This window comes from Lathyrus oleraceus, chromosome 1 (assembly GCF_024323335.1).
Source record: "Lathyrus oleraceus cultivar Zhongwan6 chromosome 1, CAAS_Psat_ZW6_1.0, whole genome shotgun sequence".
Classification (NCBI taxonomy): Eukaryota; Viridiplantae; Streptophyta; class Magnoliopsida; order Fabales; family Fabaceae; genus Lathyrus; species Lathyrus oleraceus.
Window position 1 is genome coordinate 114,536,292 of NC_066579.1, and position 14,038 is coordinate 114,550,329.

Consider the following 14,038-nt stretch of genomic DNA (forward strand, 5'->3'; position numbering starts at 1 on the left):
CTCGTTTAATAATTCCGAAAATTAACTAAATATGTCTAAGGGTTAGTTCGAAACTTAACCTACTTACTCATTTTCCATCAACACGGAGATTAACCTCCATGCTATTTTTTGACAAAACAAAAGTAGATCACTAACAAAGTGTCTTCGTGTGTTTTAGAGGACGACTTTTGTATTATTCCAAGGGTATTTTTGGATTTCTTAAGGGTGGTTCTTCACCACTGCAATCCCCTTCAACAAATGGTTAAATAGTATTAAAGAAAATCCTAATGACTGATACAAATACCCAATAAAACATACTACCTCCGTCCTTAAATACAAGACTTGAGTAAGTTAGGCTAAGTAAGAAAATTGGTTTGAATATTAAATTGATTGACTATTTGTATAATTTTGTGTATCCTTATAAGAGAAAAATAATTAAATATCTATACAAGAGTATTTATCACATATTACAGAGAGAAAAAAATGTAATATAATTAGGGATATGTTTGAGAAAAAATAATTAATGTACTTTAAAAGTAAGCTGATGAGGGTCTTATAAAAAAAAAGACAATGAAAAATCCAAAAGAGACGGAGGTACTATTTATCCTATAAATAAATACAATGACTTCTCATTTTCTGTGGATAGTGTTTTCTTGAGAACATTAAGTAAGATGTGAACAAAACTTTTTGCATACATTGAAAAAAGTGTGAACAATGAAAGGGAAAAAAATGTACATGTAATTTGACAGGCACAAAGCCATTCATGAACTCAATGATTGATAACCTAGTGGACCTTGTATGTCATCTTGTTTCCTATCACTTCTTCCCATCAATGATGGCATCCAAGGGAATAACTTACCTAGCTCCTTGCTTATTTTACTATACCTTAGTTGCTTATCATTGATTCCAAACTTTGCTCTTTCAATTGCTTCCATTATATCTTCCCTTGCCACAGTTTCACTACCTGCACAGCTCAAATGTTCATACATATGACATATTGTTATGCAACTGAGAATGACTTAAGAGCTTCTTTATGTTTATCGTGTCACATAAATAGCTTAATTAAGCGCTTATAACATAGCATTTTTATATAACTGCTTATGTATAAGATATTTCAATAACAAAAAATAAAATAAATTCAAACTAAATTCATAATAAACTATTTTCATCAACTACTTTAAAGAGCTTATGAAAATAAGTTGAAAATAGCTAACAGCATATCATAAGTTGTTTCCATAAAGTCTCCCAAACAGTTTTAGCTAATAAATCAATACTAACTGACTTTTAGATAACTGCTTAAGAGAGCATATAAAAATAGCTGATGATAAAGAATTATCTTTCGCAAATGAAAAAAAATTACTATAATCACAATAAAAGTGTTAAGTTATTTGTATACCTCTTCGAGCAGCAAGCAAAGCGGATTCATTGACAATGTTTGCAAGATCAGCACCTACAAGACCAGCAGTAAGAGTAGCAATCAACTGGCATATGATGTTAGCATCCTCCTCTAAAGGAACTCCTTTTAGATGCACAGCTAATATCTTTCTCCTTCCTTCTTCATCGGGTTCTCCTACAAACACTTTCCTTGAGAAACGACCCGGGCGACATAGGGCCGGATCCAAGGCTTCTGGCCGGTTAGTTGCTGCAATGACAACCACTCTCATCTCTGATTCAAACCCATCCATTTCTGTCAGCAACTACTTAGACGGAAAAAAATATTTGTCAGCTTAGAGCAAACAAAAATTATATAAGATAAGCGCTTATGCAAGCTATAAGTCGTTTATCCAAACGTGAGAAATACAAAATGATGAGTAAACTTGCCTGGTTTAGTGTTTGGTCACGTTCATCATTGAAGCTTCTACCACGCTTGCCTCCGACTGCATCAAGTTCATCGATGAATATGATTGATGGTGCAAATTTCCTTGCTGTACTAAAAAGGTCTCTGATTCTAGCAGCCCCTCTTCCAACAAACATTTCTACAAACTCGCTGGCAGATACCGTGAAAAAGGGTACACCTGCTTCTCCCGCTACTGCACGTGCAAGTAATGTCTTCCCGGTTCCTGGAGGACCGACAAGCAAAACTCCTCTAGGTAGCTTTGCACCAACCTTTTGGTAATTTATATCGCCTTGCAGACATGAGACTACCTACAAATAAGGAACAGTGTCAGTTAAGGAGTAAGGAGAACAATAAAGTTGATTAACCAGTGGCAAAAAAAAGTTTTACTAAACTTAAAAATAATCAAAAGATAAAGGTACGAGGTCAATTTTTTTAACTCACTCTAGTTTGACAGGAAATTCATTTTCCAAATTTACAATTTAGTCCTTCATATTTTATGACTGTGGGATGATTGACTGACAGAATGTGATGTAATATTCCAACATGCTTCATCCTTACAATGTTTCTATTTCTATTCATCTGTAACAAATATCTCATCCATTAGTGTTACGAGTTATCTTTATTCATGTAAATATACTTTTACCCGAATGTTTAATTGTCTACTAAAAACTCAATCTTCAAAAAAGTTGTCCATGGTGGTATGTGGCAGAGAGCAAAATCCAGCCATTAGCAGATTATGATGAAAAAACTCGCAATATCGGCCAATATTTAACATTGTCGCAAGCCCTAAAACTGCCATGGCAGATATTTGATAACATCGTTCATTCAAATATATTTTCATTCATATCTTAATTTTATAAATACATACGGTAAATATGTAAAGTATGAGTGTGTTCCTGTTGAGAACATTGATTTGTGAACACCCCTATATAGGTGGTGTTTACGGTACACAACTTAAGTTTTGTGTACCAGTCCACAAATGGTTGAAAATCAAAGTTGTGGTGGCGGGACAAATGGGCAAAACACTCCGAGCGGTCAGCCTCAAGGTGGGCCACTTGACTGTGTTGCCTCAAGAGTGTTGAAGCATGGTACTACAGATACAGTGTCGTGGTGTCCGTTTCAAGCATTGTGTATTGGTATACAAACATAAGTTGTGCACAGTAAACACTAGTACACACTAGTACTACCCCTTGTTAGGAGTGGAAATAGGTCAGGCCGACTAACTGGGGCCTACGGTCGAGCCTACATAGGCTCAGGTCAGCCAGACTTTTTTTTTTAAATAGAAAAGGCCTAGTCCGGCCTATTTAAATAATATGAATATTTTTTTTATTATCTTGGAGAACATATGAAAATAAACCTGTCATGGGTTTATTATCTTTGAATTAAGTACATAAACAAAACTTGGTTATCTTAGAGAACTTATGAAAATAAGATGAAAAACCTTATGAACAATGTCATAAGTTATTTTTATAAGTTTTCTTAAACAAGTAGTCTCACAAAACTTATGTTAATAGGCAAGTTATAAATCAATGCAAACAAACTTTAAGTTTCATTGGTCTTTTAGTTTGTTAGTCTATTTAAATATTATTTGAATTCCCTATTTACATATCTCTAAAATAAATAGGCTTTTATGTAGACTAACAAGCTAATCTGGCCTTTGGAAAGGCCAGGCTCAGCCTAAAAAAAAGCCTATGACAGGCGACAGGCTTAGACTTTGGTATTTTGGCACACCAGGCTTAGGCTTAACAAAGTCTAGTGTGGCCTAGCCTATTTCCACCCCTACCCCTTGTATAATACATTAATTGTTTAAATGTACCTATTGTACCACAAAAGCAAGGGTATGAGCTAAATCTAGAAGATGTAAAATTGTAAACAATAAAATCAAAAAAGATCAATAACCACATAACTCTGAACATTTTGTGATATCAAGATCTGTTATGGCTGAGCCCCAGGGGTATATGATATATTTTTAATTTTCTTTTGACAAAAACAACGAATGTTGTTTCACATTATTAAAAAACTTCCTTACCTAGATAGATAGTCAAATGGATTTGAACATAATTGTTGTTCTGAGATAAAGAGTTCTGAATTTGATTATAAGGAAACAATAATATAATCTGTTGTGTAAGTATACCATTGTCACATCTCAAAAATCTTAAGTTTATGTTATGCTACCATGTCATAAGCTAAAATCTATAACGGGCGATAATCTCATTCTCAACTTTCAACTGATGTCTTTCTAGAAAAACCTAACGAGATAAACATCATTAGCAAAACAGAAAACATCACTTTTATATGTTACATAATCATTTATCATAAATATTACTTATGAGAAGATTACCTCCATGAGTTCTACTTTTGCAGAATCAACACCTTGGACATCTTCGAATCCAACTGTCTGACTATTAGGTTTCCGCTTCTTTGCTGGACTATTAGCAGCAGAAAGTTGACGATACAGAATCCACATCAATGGAATTAATGGTATCCACAGTGTAATCACAGTTATCAGAGCACTCCTCATTGACATTAACACAGATTGAGGCGCGGAGCTAAATGTAACCCCCTTTTCTCTCATCAAACTCATAAGAAATTTTTCATCGTGATCTATTTTTCTCGTCGAATACTGCCACTCGGGAATGGAACCTCGTCTCTTCGAGAATTTCTTCAATTTCTTCAACCCTGGAATCTGACTAGATCTTGAAGCACCCTCACTCATAACCTCGTTTATATCCTTGTCTGTCGTAACATCTAATACTTGTTGTGATTCTTCACCAGCAACCTTATCATCTTCAACAACCTCAACATCAGACACCGTATTGTAATATATACGTCGAGACCCCTCTTCGACTAAAACTTTCTCAACAATTCCATTTTGAAGGCTTGCAATCAAGTCCGAATACGGAACAATTTTAGCCGGAGGAATCGAAGTAAACTTCAAAAACATGAAACAAAGTGTGAAAACAATCGAAAACGAGGTAGAAAACGCCACTGTTTTAACATTCTTCCTAACAAACACTCCAATCTCATTCAAAACAGATTCAACAGAAGCCCTTTTCATTCTCATAACCAATAACCGTAACCTCGGCCGCAATCTCAACGAAAATCTCTTCTTCAACCTCTTACTTTCCTCTTTACCATAACCACTCTTCCTATCACCCCTACTTCTACTAACAAGTGGCTCAATTTCATTATGAACACCATTCTGTTGAGACTTGCAACAACAATAACGAAACCTCGACAAAGGAACTCTATTTTTTCTACCATAGCACTCAAATTTCTTGTTCCATACAAACTCATGCTGAAGAGTATAACATTGATTAAACTTCATTGAAGGCAAAACAAATGAACTAGTGCATAAACCTCTATAAACCCTAAAATGTCTAATTTGTAACCTATTTGGGGTCAAAAATGACCCAGTACAACAAGGTAGCGAAAAACAAGCCATTCCTATTCCAAAACCAAACCTATATATCCATAAAATCTTCTATTGTTCTATAAACTGAATTACCTCACAAAATTCCAAAAAAAAAAAATTGAAGCTTGAAAATGAAGGGATGAAGAATTTCAGAGAAATAACTAAATGTGAAAATTGGGATTACTGAATATTATGGAAAATTCAAGAACTTGAATCATGTGTTGTAAGTGCTGGAAGAGGAAGATGAACAAAAATCGTGTTTATTGGTTGGTTTTTTTGTGTTACTGTTTGTTCAGTATATCTATCTAGTAATACGTGTTCAACCATTGGATGTGGGTTTTTGATTTGTTGGTCCCATTGCATTTGTGAAAGTTGGGCTTTTTTTTTCCACTTATACCTTGCACCCTTATATGCTTTCACCATATTAACCCGGAAACTATTAAATTTCATTTAAAAAGAATTTTACTTGAATTTTTTTAGTTTTTTTGAAAAACTCTTGAGGGGGTGTTTGTTTCGTGGATACAAATATTATTCCCAGGAATATGACATTGGAATTCACATATTCCCTTGTTTGTTTCAAGTTTTGATAGTTTATGCTTGGGTACTTTTTATTCCCAGGAATATGTTTTGTTCATAAATTTCTCCATTTTTATTCCCATGTCAAATGATGGGAATCTTATATTCCCATAGGAATATAAAATAACCAACCATAACTTCCCACTCTCATGTTATTTTAACACATTTATTTTTAATTTTTTAATTTTTAAAATTTAATTAAATAAAATTTAAAAATATTCCTAGGAACTTTATTGATTTTGCCAAACACATTGATGGGAATAAAGTTCCTGGCAATACTATTCCTAGGAATGATATTCCCGGGATTATAATTTTAATCCATCAAACAAACACACCCTCAGATTTTTGAATTTTTCGAAAATGTTACCGCATTTTTAGAGTTTATGATAAATAAGTATCATGTTTTTCAAAAAAAATTGATAAAACCACTTGTTTTTCATGCACTTTTATCGGCTTTAAAAAAAATCGGTTAAATGCATACTTTTTTCAGATTTTATGAAAAAATCGTTAAAAATGCATTTTTTGAATTTTTTTTGAAAAAACGGTAAAATTGCATGCATCTTTATTGATTTTTTCAAAAAATCCAAAAAATATATGGATTTTACCAGATTTTTTGAAAAATCCATGAACTTGTATGTTTTGCTTTATTTTTTAGTGAAGACCAAAGAAACATATGGCATGATTGCTTCTCGGCAGCGTAATAGAGTTGAAGTTGTTGTTGCGATGGCTCGAGTGAGGCAAGGTGACATAGATGACTCACATCTCTGGGCGGGGAGAGTAGCTCTTGTCGATTCTCATAGGAGGCGGTTGGCCGATCAGTTTCAATTTTTTGCACCCAGCACTACCCGGCGTAAAGGAGATATACCTGCTTCTGGATGGACGAGAGATGACGGTGATAATGATGATGATGAGCTAGATGATGTTCATACAGCGGTTTTGGATGACGTACAAATGGTGGCGAAAATAGAGGTGCCCCACCCTTCTGAGGCGGAGGCTCCGACTACTAAGAGGTTACTCTGCAAACATCTACTGAGGTACCTACTCCGCAAACCACTACGTAGGCTCTTACTACGGGTGATATAGAGGTTACTTCTCCAGTTGAGATAGAGGTCATTGTTTCGGCTTCGACATAGTCGTCTGTACACATTGATGGAGGGTTTATTGGTAGACCCAATGATTGTTTTATGCTCACTCAATATGTCAATCATGTTGCATTCATATTTTGGCAGGGAGAGGTATGTATATGATATGTCGATTATGTGATTATTTATTATTGATACTTTGAAATTAACTAATGTTTTTTACTTTGTTTGTTACAGGACCGAATTCCGCTGAAGGTGCCCGCCCATGGTACACAGTTGAAGAAGTTCTTGGATTTCGAGATGCTAGAGGTGGTCAAAGCGATTGTTAATGATTGTGGTCTCCTTTCACTAGTGGAGTGCTCACTGACCATGCTCAACGGTAAGTTATCGATAACCTTTATTGAGTGGTGGTATAAGGAGACATCTTCATTCCATCTTTCATTTTGCGAGATGACTATGGATGATGTCTCGTTTATGTTCCATCTTCGCCTAGCAGGTACTTTCTTCACCACTCATCTCATTAGCCAGGACGTTGCATGTATGATTGTTGTACATGAGTTATTGGGGAGCATGTGATAAAGGAGTTTAGGTTTAATATGGATGCTCATTTTTGCCTATCTTGGTTGTGCGATAGGTATAAATATCTAATGCATCAGGATATGAGGCATCTGCTAGGGTATACATGTTACATCTTGTAGGATGTACTATCTTAGCGGATAAGTTTCATGTATATATCGATGCAAAATACATGTGGATATTTAGTCTCCTTGAGCATGTCGGTTGGGCATGAGGGTGTGTTGCACTTATTGTTCTATATGTTACACTTTGAGAGGTGACTACCTTTAAGACGAGGCAGCTTGCTAGTTATATGAGTCTATTTCAAGTATAAATAATTATTATTTCTTATTCATAGTAGTTCTTTTATGACATTTCTTGATTTGCCTATGTTCTTGTGCAGTGTTGGATGTATGAGCATTTCCCCTCCATCTGTGAGGGGTGGGTTATTCCTATCATTGTTGGGTCCCCACGGGCCAAGATATGGAGGGCCAGGCATGCACACCCAGGAGGTGTTGTGAAGTACAGGAGGAGGATTGATGCGCTAACTATAGACGATGTCATCTGGACACCCTATGCATACCATATAGTGCATCATGAGTTCGATGACACTTTGATGTTTTCTGGTTATCTGCGATGGGAGACGTTAGTAGCTAGACACTTACTTGAGAGTTATTTTCTCCAGTTTGGATATGTCTAGGACATCCCACGACCAGGCCCTGCTAATCCATCTGAGGACGTTGGTAGATGGTTTGTTAGTCACATTTTGGGGTATGCCCGGGCCATTAGAGATCGTGCAGTGGAAGTTCAGTTTCCAGCAGAGTGTGTGGATAGGGTACTTGGAGTGGTACCTTGGTGTATCATACCCTTTAGGTAGCATGGGTATGATGTTTGATCTTCTCATGTTGGATCTTATCATGTTGGATCTTCTCGTGCTAGACCTTATCATGATGGAGTACCTTATGATGTTGGGGTAACTTCTTGTGATGTGTCGCCACCTCCACATGGTGAGGATGACGCTCAGGTCCTGCATATGATAGCAATCATTATGGATAACCTCATGGGTTTGGTGAACCCATATGATGAGGTTTATACTTTGGCATCGCATGTAGCACACATAGCCCGTAGGGGACCTATTTATACCTTATTATCATTTTTTGTATTATTTGTCTATTATGTGTGGTATTACTCAAATGTTTGCACAACACTATTTATTAGATAACATTTTGGCACTTCCGTTGATGTATGATGAATACAACTTAACATTTGACAAACTATTACATAACTTAGATAGACGATTAAATAACTTAAGAAAACAATAATAAATTAGAAAACCTAAACACTACCATATGATTATGGATATTTCAACATTTTGATTATGTCGTTGACAAATCTAAAAATTGTTGCATCAAACTCGATTGATCCTTTAGTTAGCCTACAATGATATGTTCTCCCCATAACTTTCAAATCTTCATTGATCTTCAACTCAATAAGATTGTATTTCACCTTTCCATCAGTATCAATCTAGTCTTCATGAAACTTAATCTTGCTAACCTTTTTGTTCTCGGTGTCTGGAAACAGATCATTCAAGTTGGATCTCATAGGGGCGACACATGTGATGCCCTCGGGGAGGCGAAACTCTACAAGAGATTTCACCCCGTAGAAGTACACTTCTACCTTAAACAAAAAAGTGAGGCATTGTAAGATGTTTTTCTTAACAACACATGATCTCTATTTATACAACTTTAGATTCATTCTAGAAGACCACACAAAACGGTCGGTACAATCACATTCGTACAAAAATGTCGGCAAAAACTCAATTGTTCAATTAACACTACCAGATATTTGCATGACCACTAAAAATTCGGTAATTGAAAGTTTTTTGAAAAAACAGGTACTTGTTGCACTATCGGATTTTTCACCTTTAATAAAAAAAATCCGGTAAAAAAATAACCCTTTAAAAACAACTTGTTTGTGACATAACATACCGGTTTTTTAAAATACTAGGTACACCAAAATTTTCAGATACACTACCAAAAAAAATTATTTTTACCTATTTTTTTATATGTTCTACTGGATTTTTTGATAAAATTTTGACAAAGATGACATGGATATTATAGAAATATGTGGAAATGCCAGGAAAATTTCTCGTTATCTGGTATTAACCCAACCCAATATTTAAAGTAGATTTTTTAAGAGGAAATATTAAAAACATTTTAGGAAAGTATGTTAAACCTAAATAAATAAAAACTAAAAATATTTTTTAATGTAAAATAAATTTTATAAAATTGAAGAAAAAGATATCCTTAGATGAGGGATAAGATCCTCTCAATTTATTTTACAACACATATATTTAATAATTTTAAGTGGTGTGTAAATAATGAACATCAAAAGAAGCTTCAAATATATTAATAAATATCTTAAACATATTACAACTACAACATCAGTGGTCTGGAAGAAAGAAGTTTAGAACACACAGCATACAGGAACGAAATCAGATAACAAAAAAATTTGTTATGTGGGTTTTCACAATCTTGAGTAATGGTGAATGAACTAATCACCAACACGAATCGATTCACGTACCAATAACTCCCTGTGAAAAATTATAGCAACATTAAAGCTCTTTTAAGTTAGACAAACCTAAATCGCAGCGAACCATAACCGAGAAACTAAATCCCAACAAGGTGGCGATTAGGTCATGAACTAGAACAAAATCATTGTTGTGAAATGGCTTGAAACAAAGTTGAGAAATATTGAAAAAACAAAGGTTATAATGCAGAACTTTCTAAGTGCAGAATTTTCCTAAGTGCAGAATTTTTTTCTCATAACTTTTGGATGGTTTCAATCCATGATATTGATGATTAATTTGGTGTATCTTCTTCTTTGCAGAAAATCTAGCATTGGGGTGGAATAATTGGCTCGAGGCGACATCGGAAAGTGAAGATAAAACCATGGAAATGAAGCTTCACCGAAGATGAAAAGTTGTTGGAAACTTGCATCATGTAACATATAACATAAACATGAAATTCTTGATTTTTGATGAAGAATGGTGATTCTTTTGATCAAATGCTTATAGGGTGGGTCTAGGAAAATTTAGGAGTCAATAGTCAATAGTTTACTAAAAGTTAACAATTGACTAAAATGTCAACAGTTGATCAAAAAGTCAACCTTACCAAATTGATGTGATTTTTATCCTCTTTCCTTGTAATCCATTCTTTCAACTTGTATCTCAAGTAATAAACATTGTACCATGAATTTCCATGAATGAATGAAGTATTTGTTGAATTTCCAACATTGACTTTTTCCCTAAATTCAAGCAATCTTCCGAATCAAATAACAATCATTTCAATCCCCTTGACAACTAGGAATCCCAAATAAACAGATGCTCTGCACCATAAATGATATGAGAAATAAAGCCGAATGATCACTAAATAATAACCATGCTTGAAAATCAACTCAAACCGATTATATTCACTATTACCGAACCTTAATTTGATGATTGTGTTATGCAAAATGCGATGAATGCATGACTTAATTGAATGAATTAAGGACCATGTATGCATATGATTTTAACGTAAGCCAAACGAATTGAATGAGGAGGTATGCCAAATTTTGGGGTATGACAGATCCCCATATTTAATCTTTTTGAACCTGAATGTAAGAATAATGACAACTTTTCAGGTAATCGAGTTAGAAGAGGACTAAATACAAGAATATCCCAATACTTTGTCCATTGAGAATGGATATGTATTGAAAGGAAGGTAAGTGTATTACTATGGAATGGTGATCAGCTCTTTGTAGGTTTATCTGTTGGGGATTGACTGAAATATTATATTGAGGAAATAGATCAGTCGCAAGAGAAATGTTTGATATGCATGATATATACAATGTATGTTTGCGTTTTTCATGACGCATGAAGTTATGTATATTATACATCAATGAAGGTTATTTTATGACACATGAATGGTATCTACAAGTGTGAGACACTTTTGATATGGTGGTAAACTTCAACTCTCTGGCCTCTGATAACTGAACTAGAGAATTATACTTTGAAGAGAAGAGATAAGTATCAGTGTTTAGAATGATTTTTGTTTTGCCTCCACTGATAAGCTTTGGAAGATATCGGTAGTTGAGATATTCCCACGGGGTTCCACAAAGGCAAAGATTAATTGTGTATTTGCAAAAGGCAAACATAAATAGTATAGAGAAAAATTGTAAAAAGGTCTTGAAAATGACTTGCCAGACGGGAACTGGGATTTGGAATGATTTGTGAGACGAGAGCTGGACTTTGAAAAGATTTTCCAAATGAGAACTGGATTTTGAAAAGACTTGCTAGACGAAAGCTGCACTTTGAAAAGATTTGCCAGACGGGAACTGGACTTTGAAAAGATAAGTCAGACAGGAACTGGCTACCAAACGAGAACTGGACTTTGAAAGAGTATCAATCGAGGTTGGACTTTATGGGGAACTCGGTGGGAATACCATTTGGGAATTTAGGTAGGTAATATTCTCTTAGGAGATGCATTATTGTTGGGTTCTTCGTGTAAGGTACCAAATCTGGCTTATGCTTCGTATGCATGTTTGAATTTGTATGGCGTAATGCTCCATCTTGATGGATATGCTACGCGTTTTTAAGGATGTAATTCTATGTAATGATGATTACTATATGTAGGATGAAAGTAGAGTTGAGCTTTTTGGTATGCCAAGCAAGGTGGGCTTTGAGTATGATCGGACTTTATGGATTCCAATAAGGATTGGATTTTAGAGGTACCAATAAGGATTAGGATTTCAAGGTGCCAAGTAAAGTTGGGCTTTGAAAGATGCCAAGTATGATTGGGCTTTGAGAGATGCCAAGCAAGTTGGGCTTTAGTGGTGCAAATAAGGATTGAGTTTTGAGAGATGTCAAACAAGTTGGGCTTTAGAGGTGCTAATAAGAATTGGGCTTTAAGATATGCCAAGAGGGGTTGGGCTTTAGGGAGGTGCCAATAAAGGTCGGGCTTTAGATTTTTTACAAGGCTTCATGTTATACCAGATGAATGATATTCATGAGTGAAGTGGCCTATTTTATGCATTATAATGATTTATGCATGGTTCACCAAATACTCATGTAGTGGGAGGTGGGAGGTGGGAGTTTTGAGGCTATGATAAGGGTTATGGAGACATGATTCTCCGACACCTACTTCAGGCTCAATAGTTGTTGATACACCTTTTCACTTGCCTTCAAACATGGAGAGAACTTATATTTTCGTAGCTTATCTCTTCCCCGATTTGTTGGGTACTTACATGGATTTCCCCAGTCATAAGTTACGAAACATTCTTGTCATAGACGATCTTGATCTGACTTGCCCTTGTGTCTTGAAACTGTATGCCCTTGATCAACCATATCTTGGAGCATTTGACTTCTTGTACCATTGAGGTGGCCTGCCTCAGTATGAACCTCGAAGTGACTTTTCCCCTGGCTAGATGATCTTGGAGAGATTTGTTGAATCTCGATGTGATTTCCCCAGATTGACTTAATCTTGGAGAGATTTGTCGAATATCGACGTGATTTCCCCAAATTGACTGAATCTTGAAGCGACTTGCACTTTGGCGTGATCAAACTTTCCATTATGGAAAATTTCTTGATGTGAAACGCTTATTCCCAAGTAAAAGTGTTCATTTTAAAAATGCTAATTATAATGTTATGTTTATGCCAGTTTTGAAATCCAAGTCTGTCCACTGAGATGATGACATATAATGAATGAATCGCTAGTTATAGTGCCATATCAATACCAAAACAAATGATAAGAAAATCTTTAGGAGTCAGTTTTAACATGACCCTATTATAGTATGCTTTCGAAATAAACCCTGCTTCAATTAGGTCTTTTAAGGGTTGTAACGTGGCCTGGTTCACGATTTTAGAAAGAAAAGAATTTATGGCTCAAAATGTATTTTAACCCACCCATTCTCCTTGATGTTCTCTAGTCCTACGTTCATCTAGTTCAACACAAGCATTCATTTTCAAAAGAATTTTTAATGACAACTGATGGTAAAGGAACCAACGAGATTTTCATAGTGGCAGTCACCAAACTTTTGTTTTGTTGTAGCCATAGGAGTTTGTTCTTGCTGAGGATTTTTTCTTTTAATCCTTTATTTTTCTTTTGTTTTTCCCCTAATTTTTTCCTGGGCTGATTTTTCGAGTTTGCAATACACCGGGATACCCTAATTTTTGCATAAAGTAAATGACTTGAAAATAAAAGCAGTATTAATACAAGTTATTCAAATGTTAGTTGATTAGATGTTAGTGATGTTTTGCTTTTTAATTGATTAGGTCATTCTTTGGAGAACACTCAACCCTGTATTCACAAGCATGGATCCTTGAACCAAGACATCTTCCATACGAAGGAAAAAAAGGTCAAGTTTCCACACAATACCATGAAAGGGGGTAGACTTACAATCCCACTTACTAGAATGATATGCCTTTAGGGTCAAAATTTAGCTCTATGTTAAGCAATCGTAATTGGACTTATGTAGAAGTCACAACTATCTGAGGCGGGGCAATAGAAATTTAGGTGCTAATGCATGTTAGAGATTTGGTATAATGAACCAAACTCC

General features: G+C 35.2%; 1 protein-coding gene across 1 annotated transcript; it reads right to left on the minus strand.

The window, feature by feature from the left end:
• Positions 1-555: 555 nt before the first annotated feature.
• LOC127120653 (probable inactive ATP-dependent zinc metalloprotease FTSHI 3, chloroplastic) lies at positions 556-5,606 on the minus strand. The gene is made up of 4 exons (XM_051051168.1): positions 4,158-5,606; positions 1,801-2,124; positions 1,376-1,676; positions 556-943 (listed from the first exon to the last, which is right to left on the minus strand). The coding sequence occupies exons 1-4, from the start codon at positions 5,259-5,261 to the stop codon at positions 741-743; spliced, it is 1,932 nt and encodes a 643-aa protein (XP_050907125.1). The 5' UTR covers positions 5,262-5,606; the 3' UTR covers positions 556-740.
• Positions 5,607-14,038: the final 8,432 nt, after the last annotated feature.